The sequence below is a fragment of the Mustela nigripes genome, chromosome 12, assembly GCF_022355385.1.
Source record: "Mustela nigripes isolate SB6536 chromosome 12, MUSNIG.SB6536, whole genome shotgun sequence".
Taxonomy (NCBI): Eukaryota; Metazoa; Chordata; class Mammalia; order Carnivora; family Mustelidae; genus Mustela; species Mustela nigripes.
In genome coordinates this window covers 87,239,061-87,249,270 of record NC_081568.1, presented here as the reverse complement: position 1 = coordinate 87,249,270, position 10,210 = coordinate 87,239,061, and the positions used below count along the sequence as shown (strand labels likewise).

General features: G+C 38.3%; 1 protein-coding gene across 1 annotated transcript; it reads right to left on the bottom strand.

The window, feature by feature from the left end:
- Positions 1–805: 805 nt before the first annotated feature.
- GAPT (GRB2 binding adaptor protein, transmembrane) lies at positions 806–8,801 on the bottom strand. The gene is made up of 2 exons (XM_059417911.1): positions 8,638–8,801; positions 806–5,653 (listed from the first exon to the last, which is right to left on the bottom strand). Exon 2 carries the CDS (start codon positions 5,640–5,642, stop codon positions 4,782–4,784), a length of 861 nt encoding a protein of 286 aa, XP_059273894.1. The 5' UTR covers positions 5,643–5,653; positions 8,638–8,801; the 3' UTR covers positions 806–4,781.
- Between the last annotated feature and the right edge of the window lie 1,409 nt (positions 8,802–10,210).

The window sequence follows — 10,210 nt, the reverse complement described above, 5'->3', positions numbered from 1 at the left end:
CAAACTACCAATATCAAGAATGAGGAGATGATACCATTGCATGCAGATATTAGGAAGATAATATGGGGATGTTATAAATAGTTTAATAAATTCAAAAACTTAGAAAAAAATGGACACATTTCTTGAAATATCAACTACTTGAGTTCATTTAAGAATAGACAACTTAATATTCCTATCTCAATCAAAGAAATTGAATTTGTATTTTTGAATCTTCTCACAAAGTTTCAGGCTCATAGAGCCTCACCAAAGAAAACTCTTAGGGAAGAAATACCAATTCTGTACAAACTCTTTGTTGTTGTTGTTGTTTTTAAGATTTTATTTATTTATTTGACAGACAGATCACAAGTAGGCAGAGAGGCAGGCAGGAAGAGAGAAGAGGAAGCAGGCCCTCCGCGGAGCAGAGAGCCGGATGTAGGGCTCGATCCCAGGACCCTGGATCGTGACCTGATCCGAAGGCAGAGGCTTTAACCCACTGAGCCACCCAGGCACCCCTCTGTACAAACTCTTCCAGAGAATTCTATGAGGTGAGCATCACTCTGATGCCAACACTCGATTAGATGACCATATTTCACTCACTTCTTTAGATAGTGGGGCTTAGCCTCCTCCTTCAAATCCAAACAGCAGACTTCTGATGTCTTTAAGGAGCCTCCTTCTACCTGGAAGCTTCTTATTCTTGCTCCAGGGCAGAGAAATCAGGTGATGATTATAATCTAGTACATAATACCTTAACTATGGTCAATGACTCTTAACCTCCAGATATAAAAGCAGTTATCCTCATGTCTTAACAGTAACAAAAGTAGCCAAGTTGATTTTCTGACATATTTTATTATTCACCAAACAGCAAAAACAAAACAAAAGTCAAAATATCATTTTAATGTTGTTCAATAGCTTGCCCGTCGTTGATGAAAACTCATCAACTATGTGAAGTGAAATGTTTCAAGCTGAAGGCTGCAGCAAGCTGAAGAAGCCAGGTGCTCGATGTAGGCCATGCAGTCTTACAGAGATTAGTTGTAAGTCATAGGATATGAAGATGCTTACATCTCCAGAGTACGCAGCAAAGCTACACTCATATTTGATGTTCCTGTCTCCTTTCCTGCATCCCTGACCTCCTTCCTCTTTTAATTGTGGTACAAGTGGTCACTTTTGCTAATAATATAACACAAGCTGCTACTCTCAGTAGATGCAGACAGATTTTATTATCTTTACCTCTCAAGGACATTTTTGCTTTTGGGATTTTAAGAAGGCAGAGAAATATTGGAATAAAGGATGCAAGGAGCTGATAAAAATTTGAAGGAGACAGAGAGGAGAAGAGAGAAGAAGGAGGGAATGTTGGGGTGGGTGATGTGAAGAAGCGAGGGAGGAATGGGACATGAGAGAAAGAAGAGAAGAGGGAATCAAAACCGGAGGGATGACGAAGAATGGAGAGTATGCACAGTAAAAAGAGAAGGTGAATGACATCCTCTTTTATTCCCCTTTGCCCACCGCCACCAAAAACTGCTAGTAAGGAGGGACACCTGCATGGCTCAATGGGTTAAGCCTCTGCCTTTGGCTCAGGTCATGGTCTCAGGGTTCTGGGAGGGAGCCCCACGTCGAACCCCACATCGAACCCTGCATTGGGCTCTCTGCTCAGCAGGGAGCCTGCTTTCCCCTCTCTCTGTCGGCCTCTCTGCCCACTTGTTATCTCTCTCCTCTCTGTCAAATAAATAAATAAAATCTTAAAAAAAAAAAAAAAAGAACTGCTAGGGAAAGTAGGAAGAGATTTCAACTGATAAAAAACTTACAATTCATTCAAAAAAGAAGTCAGGATAGAAACTGGATAAAAGATCATAGACTAAATACTTCCTCTACATAGACTTTTACTAGCTTTTCTGGCCAAAGAGAATAAACAAGTATCAAATATTCATCCTACCTCTAGAAAGTGAACTATAATGTATGTGTCAATATATCATTTGTTTCACAATATCAACCACCATTCTCAGAGATCATAAGAATTCATGGTACTCCCCACTGGCCATTCTTTCTCAGGCTCCTTTGCTAGATTCTCCTCACTGATCTACCATTGAAATATTGCAATCTGAGGGGGGACTCCTGGATTCCTCTCCTCTTCTCTTGGTTCTCTACTCTTTGTTCCATGCGATCCCATAAATTCTACTCCTGTAGATACAACCTATATGCTTACGATCTCAATAGTACATATCCAGCTAGGAGCTCTCCTCCAGAATCCAAATGTGTATCTACCACTGCACACTGGATATTTCCACTTGAGTCTCAGGGCATATCAGAATAAACATGTCCAAAATTGATTTTGCCCCTTTGGTAGTAGGTTGACTGACCTAACTTCTATTTACAACTTTCTTTTCCCTTGTCTCCTTTCCTATGAGGCCATCAAAGGTCACAATTCAATTTCCCATCCACTCCAATACCTGGTGGTTTCCATGGATCCGTGTAACTCAATTCTGGCCAATGACACATAAATAGATTATCTCCTGATACTGTCTTTTCCTTTCATCCTTCTTGAGGATCAGAACACATATACAAGGCTTGCAGCTTCCACAATTACTTGGTGATCATGAGGTAATACAAATGAGGCTAAAAGTTACAGCACTAAGGATGGCAGAGAGGAAACACAGAAAGAACATGCATCTCTGATGGTACCATTAGCCTAGTTCACTAGCCCTTAAATGCCTCACTTCAGTGTCCATGTTATTTGAAATAAATGAAGGTGTACTTGTCTAAAACAATGTAGTCTCATTTTCTGTTACTGGCAGCCCAAGTCATTCCTGACACAGCCTCCAAAACTGTTTCGTCTCTGTCTTTCTCATCTCATTGAAATGCTTTATAATTGCCCCTGATGCTCCAGCTAGAAATAAGATGGGTCTTCTAGATTTCTCTGTTTCCCACAACTCCTCAATCCTAACCCTACCCTATCGAACACACAGAGTGAGTCCATCATTAAGTCCTGTGGCCGTTCCTCCAAAGACTAGGGCCGCACTGTCAATGGCTTTCCTAGCACTCAGCTTCCCCAGGCCAGATCAAATGGGGAAGCTTTTCACATGCTGGTACCGTCCCTGCTCATCTCAAATTTGCATGGTTAACTCCTTTTAGCCTCAAGACCCAGCTAAGTGTGTCCTCAGAGAGGCCTCGTTTGACCATCCTATTAAAATTCTTTAGAATTTAATACAGAGAATTAACAAAAAGGTCTTATTTGACTGAGAAGATGAAAGAGGACTACAGAGAAAGTGAGAGCAGGAGATGGCCCCTGCACCTGGGCCTGGGATCTGGAGCTCTGACGTTCCCATTTGTCTCCATCTCTACCTCAGGCGCTTGGAGGAGGCTCTGTGGAGCTTGCTTCTCAGATTCCAAGGAGAGGGGAGATTCCAGTACCTGGGTGGTACTGGCACCTCTGACAGGGTGCAATCAAGCCCTTTCTGGGAATGCTGGAAAAAACTAGGAACTGCAAACAACTCACAATGCCAGGGTAAAATGCATGGCAATGGTACCCACTGGAGCAACAAGGAGAGTGAGGAAGAGCAAGTCCTTTTGGGTTCCTCTCATCTACCCATCTTCCACATTGCTTCCTATGAATAGAGCTTAATATGGACCCACTTTGCAAAGGACAAATGTGGTGTTTGCAGAGCCTCAGCCTGAAGGATTCAGAGCAGCATATAAAAGGCTGAGTTCAGGGGTAAGATATGATACCTAGCTTAATAAGTAGCACAGTATTTGTTTATTTATTTTCCTTTCTCCCTTGCTAGACAATACGTGTTCAGGACCTATGCCTTTCTTTTTACTGTTACTTACTTTTTACTGTTTTACTCCCAGACTAAAAGTAGATAGAAGGTACTCCGAAAATATTTCTTTAGTGGATGAATTTATTGGATTTTTCTCAAAACTAGTGAGCAAAGTGTACAATTTAATTCTTTGTCAATTGAATAGTACCAAATGCCTCATATGATGGTCTAGGCAGTTGAGTTAAATATGAAGATGAGGCCCTTCCTTGTTATTTAGCAAGGAATTTAAGACTTTCTCATACGACATTAAATCATAAAATGCCACAGAAAGCATTCACATGTTTAAATGCCCAGAGAATTAAACAGGCAGCAAAGTCCACAGGAGATGAGAAAAGGAAAATATAAAGGTAGGTTTGGAATAACTCAGAAGACTTGTGGAAGAAACTGCCACCTGAGGCAGGCTTGAAAGGGGGCAGACAAGCAAAGTCAAGGAAGATGGATGAGTCTGGCAGGTTTTCAGATGTTTCTGATGAAAGCAGAGAAGTGAGAAATTACTAGAAGTCACTGAAAAAGTGAACTCGAATCAAGTGTGGAAAATAGCAGGTTCTGGAGTTAGAATTATAAGCAGTATGTTTTTTGCAAAGAGGAGCCATTGAGAAGTTTTAAGCGAAGGAGTGGTGTGGCACTGGGAATATTTTCTGAATGTAAATTTGGCAGTGTCACGGGAACTGACTGAATAGGTAGCATCTGGAGCCAGAAAGACGAGTTAGAAGACTGACATAATCTTGAGTCAGAAAGAGATGGTGGAGATAGAAATAAGAGAGAAAGGGAACATGTAACATTTAGAAGGAAGAATCAATATCACATAACACAGAATTAATCTAGGAAAAGTTAGTGAAGAGAATTTAACCTGCAGCAATTCACCAAAGGATCAGAGGATGGAGATAGATCACTGAGTTTCATCCAAAGAACATGATTAACAATGATATCCGTGAAATAAAAGTCCCAGTGAATATCCTCTGATAATAAACCCAGTATTTTCAAAAGTTATTATGAATCTGGAAGAATATATATGTCTTCATCTTGAGGGTCTTCAAAAGTACTAAGTTTCTGGAAGTTATAATATTGAGGTGACATCTCATTTCCATAGATATGCTCCTCAAAATTGGTCTGCCAAGTGTTCTCATACAGTTCTTTATCAGTTACCTCTTTATGTTTGGGAGCACCACTTTCCACATTTTCATAGTTGCCATGCGTGTTAGTCCCTCTTCCAGAAGATCTGCAGTGCTTGTTCTGAACTGAGATTTTAGGCCTTGAGCTGATAGTGAGGAAACTTGAGAGTGTTTTAGTATTGTCTTTTCTCCTGCTGCTTCTCCTTTGCAAGACCCTTGGTAAGGGAAAATGCACCGGGTTACCATGTTTCCAGCACCAAACACACCCAATTCCACAGATTAACAAGAGGAAAAGAAGGGAAATTCCTATAGAAGTGGCCACTGGTGTATTTCCACAGCTTTTTAACATTTCTGCACAAGCAGTGTTGTTTCGTGGTATGGGGGAGCCCTTAATGAATTCACAGGTGCAGACAAATGTAATTCCTCTTAGGGTGGAGTTTAAAAATAATCCTGGAAGCTCTTTTTGACATTTCTTTTTCAGATGTGGAAGAACATCATTTGGCAAAGTCCTGATACAATGAGAGGAGAGATTGAATAAACGTAGCCTTGGACGATCCTTCTCGTTGTATGTAATGCTTTTTGCATTACAGTCCTCAATGTATAATTGCACTGTGTCAGGGGGGATTTTAATTGACTTCACCTCACTTTCTATCAGTGAATCACAAGACAAAGCAAAAATGAGTGGAAGATAATGGCAGAGCAGACAACTCAAGAAAGAGAAGGTTGGACGATCTGCCATCCACACACCTCCTATAAATTAAAAAACAAATTAATTGCATATTTATTACATAGCATAATAAAACATCTGTCAATATCTGCCAATATATTAAGCACTGTCATTTAGTGAGTTCCTGACTCAAAAGAGAATATAGTACTAGCTGTTGTGAGAAAAGAAAAAGAGAAGAACTTCTACCTGCTCAAACCTGAGTAGTTTTATTGGATTTTGACAATAATGTTAATAATTTTCAAGTGAAAGACAATGATTTGAATGCAATAAGAGAAAGGGAGAGGATTATACCTGCGAAATAATTTCCATTATTTATCACCTTCTCTGTGAGGCCTTTTCCTTAATCACTCCTTCCTCTGTATTCCCCTATAAATGAGGCCATTCTTTATTATAGCATTACAGCTTAAGTTACAGCAAATTGTGTGTCTTCCCACCTGGTTAAATGGTGGGCAGGGATCAGGTCTTTTCACTGTATACTCCTAGAGAATAGCACAGTACCTAGTGCAGGAAAGAAATTCAGTTGACATTTAATTAAATAAGGGAGTCAAGAAATAAATGACTCCAAATCTTAGCATTTAATTGCTTAAGTCATTTAAAACTTAAGATACATCTTCTAAAGGGTATAGGTGTTTTGTTTTGTTTTAAGATTTTATTTATTTATTTGAGAGAGAGAGAGAGATAGTGAGAGAGACCAGTGGAAGTGAGGGGAAGAGGGAGAAGCAGACTCCCCACTGAGCAGAAGCCTGATGCAAAGCTCATTCCTAGGACCCTGGGATCATGACCTGAGCTGAAGGCAGATGCTTAAGCAACTGAGCCACCCATGCACCCCTAAAGGATATAGTTCATACTTAAAAGAAGAAAAGAGCTCTTTGACCTACCACAAAATATCTAAAACAAACTTTGAATGGCTTTCTATAACTAGTGTTCTCACAATTTGCAGAAAACAACTTTTCAATTAAGATATTTTCAGAATGTTTTCTGCCAAGGCTTTAAAATGGCAAAGAGATAAAAAATGAAAAGTATTCAACCAGACTGAGTGTTGTATTATGATTTTATCAACAAAACATTATTACTGTATGTTTTCAGCCTAGACACAGAAACAGTTACATCTAATACCATTTTCACTGTTGTTGTTTCTAGTTTTATTGAGATATATAATTGATACATAATTGATATATAATTGATACATAATATTGTAATCAGTTCAAATTATAGCATAATTTGACATATGAATACATATGTGAAATACAACACGATACATATTGTGAAATGATGGCCACACTAAATTTAGCTGATGACCATCACCTCACATAGTATAACTTTTTTCTTCTCATAATAATTTTTAAGATCTACTCTCTTAGCATCCTTCAAATACACAATACAGTGTTGTTAACTATAGTCATCCAAAATTGTTAACAGTGCTTGTGGGATGATTATCACCATCTATTGAATTTCACCATTGATAATACTTAGTTAAGAGCTTATTTTGGATCACCTTCTAAACACTTCTACATGGATTATCTCATTTATCCTACAGATGTCGTATGAATTAGATACTACTGTAATGCCTATTTTAGAGAAGAGTAAGAAGAGGATTAAAGAATTTAACTTCTTGAATAACTAAGAAGCGAATGAATCAAGAGTCAAGTAAAATTTGCCTCAAAATACTATTCTTAACCAAAACTCCATAAATGGCTATGAAGAGCATCTATTGCTAAACTTTTATAGCTTGATTTGCTCTGAGCTTCTTGAGGGACGGAGCTCTTACTTATTTTTATATTACCAAAACCAGTACTAGACAAAGAAGAGCTAATTTCTTAAATATTTGTTAGTAAATGGAGCAAACAGCATTAGGATAACAGTGGCAACAATAAGCAGGGAAAAAGTAACCCTACAAAGCTGAGTCCTGATTTTAGTGAGTGTTCACACCTGAAAGTGAACTTTTCTAAATTTTTTCAAGGTTGGACTACATCAATGTGAAAATTTTCAGTTTGGCATTTCACACAAAACACCGAATTACATATGAAATGCAGTTAACTTTTATAAAATTTATTTGATAAAACTGTATGGACAGACATCCTAGATCTAGACGTCTTTGGAACCTTTCTAGGTTCCCTCCTTTATAAAGACCAGATACAAAGCTGGGTCCAAAGGCAAATATTTGGTAAATGACTTTAACCTTTAAGACCTCATTTCCTTTCTAAAAGATAAGAACTGATTGTAGGGATATAAATTATGGTATAAGTGATTACTCATTTAAGTAAAAATTTGGTAGCACATTTGAACTGACTTTCAAATATAGATTAAAATTAATCACCTTTTTAAAATTCTAAGCTTTCAACAAAATGGGGAATGCTGACTATTACTGAAGATTAGGTAATAAATTGCCCTCACCATTTCCAAGATGAGAATTTATTTTTACCATCTATGTTGTGCTATGTGGAAAATCCAGAACATTCCAAATAGGAAAACTGTCAAAGAAGTATTTACTGAGATAAATACAAGAAGACTTTTTAAAAGAGAAGAAATACATCCTTTTTATGCTCTAAAACAACTTAATAGGAAAAAAATCTGAGAGGCAAAATGGAAAGACCTACTAGAATGGAACTCATATGTTAAACAAGAGCCCTTCAAAGCTGGCTTAACACCCCAATTAGTCTCATTTTGCCCAATCTGCAAGGAGGCTGTTTCTGTTTTGGAAAACAGTTCCAACCCGTATCTAACAATTATTCATTTGTCTTTAAATCACAAATGATTGATAGACTTCTAGAATCTTCAAAGGCAGAATACTGCCCATTTGGAAACAAGACAATAGCAAAGCCTAATCTTAACGGTAAGCATATACACTGGTAGAGACAGATTAACATCACCCTCAGTTTGTAAACTGATTATTGCCACCGAAGGCCACCTAAAAACTATGGTAACATAAAGTCATTATTTAAAATGAACTTGTTCCTTATAGTTTATTATCAGCCATTAAAATGCCTTAAATCAGGTTCTCACCTACCTTGAGACTGCTGAGCCAAACTCTCCTCTACTCTTTTGGTTAAATCTGCTTTAGTGTTCCTCTTTTTAGTGTTCCTCTTCTTTACCCCCTCCTTCAGATTATTTCATACTTGCAAAGTTTCCTGGTTGCAGAGGAAGTTCTTATCAGATGTACCGGAATTAAGATAAATGGCATGAGTTTTTGAAAAAGGAAGTCCAGCTCTTTATCCTTGTCAATAATTCTCCAGCTACATCAGAGAATGATACCTGGAGCCCAGATGCTTCTTTATTTGCATAATATTTGCAGTCCTCACTTCAGAATCAATAAAAGTCATTTCATTTGCACTTAAAATCTTTTAAGAAGAAAGATTTTGAAATGTAATTACATGGAGGTCTTGTTTGTTTGTTTGCTTATAGGATTGTTAAAACAGTCTTCATTTAAAATACTGTGTCTTAGTGCCACAGGTTATGTTTCCACTTAAAAAGCTAGTGTCCAAATTTTGGTTCAGAAAATGTTAATATTCCTTTACGCTGGTAAAACAGTAATCTCCCAAAGTAGATTCAACTTGATGTGTGACATTTCTGTGATCTTCTAGTAGGTAGAAAGCAAAATGGTTTCACTTTGTTTAATAACAGAGGCCAGCATATTCTGGGCATTCGCTAGGTCTTCTAAACAGTTTGTGTACTACTTGGTAAATACCGACAACAACCAGTGGGAGAGGGTTGCAATTCATCCGATTTTATAGGGGAGTACATGGAAGCAGAGGGGTAACATAATCCCTGTCCAGTGTGGTCTGGCAGTGTGCCTCCAGCACCTGTGTGCTAAACCACTTCACTTGCTTGTCTCACTTGGGTGATTGAGAGGTTTCCAGCATAGAACCCTTATTTAACAGCATTGCTCAGAGACCAACTCCACAGAGTTAAAAAAAGAACAGAAAAGGCTGAATTTAAAAAGATGAGATCATAAAGCAATGGAAAGTTTGCCTTTTAAACTGTATTGGAACTTTTCAACCCCAGGGGATTTTTCAACCCCCAGGGGATTTTCTTTAAATCAATGAATTAAAAGATAGTATTTCATTACTGAAACACCAACCAGACTTTAGAAGAATAAGACTGTCAATATGGGTTGGGCGTGGATATTCTGCCAGGCATTGTGCTGAGTAATGGGATGCAATAATGAACAAACTCCTTTGCAGCACCTAAAGCCTACTGGAAGGCTGCTATATGCACAGATCGTTTCAGATCAAGGAGGTAAGGGCTAAGAAAGGCATAGTTATACACAGAGGACAGTCGGAATAAGGAACAGAGGCATCCAGTTGAGAATGGTCAGGGAACACAAGACCTGAGCTAATAAGCCTCATGGAATAAAAAGGAGTTAATCAAGGCAGAATAGAAGGGTTCCAGGCTAAACCCCGGAATGAAGGAGGTTATGAAGTGCTGTGAGGAATGAACCATAAAATATAGTACCCTACTGCTATTCCATTCTAAGCTGCAAAATCTGCCCCCTTGGAAAACGTGTCATGCCTACAGAGAAAAGCACTGTTTACGGTTCACTGGGCAACTTCGAAATGTTAGACTATGGTCCAGGGCTTAAA

Bases quoted from the DNA above. Each gene is read 5' to 3' on its own strand.
- GAPT (XM_059417911.1), bottom strand. From the start codon at position 5,642: ATGGCAGATCGTCCAACCTTCTCTTTCTTGAGTTGTCTGCTCTGCCAT.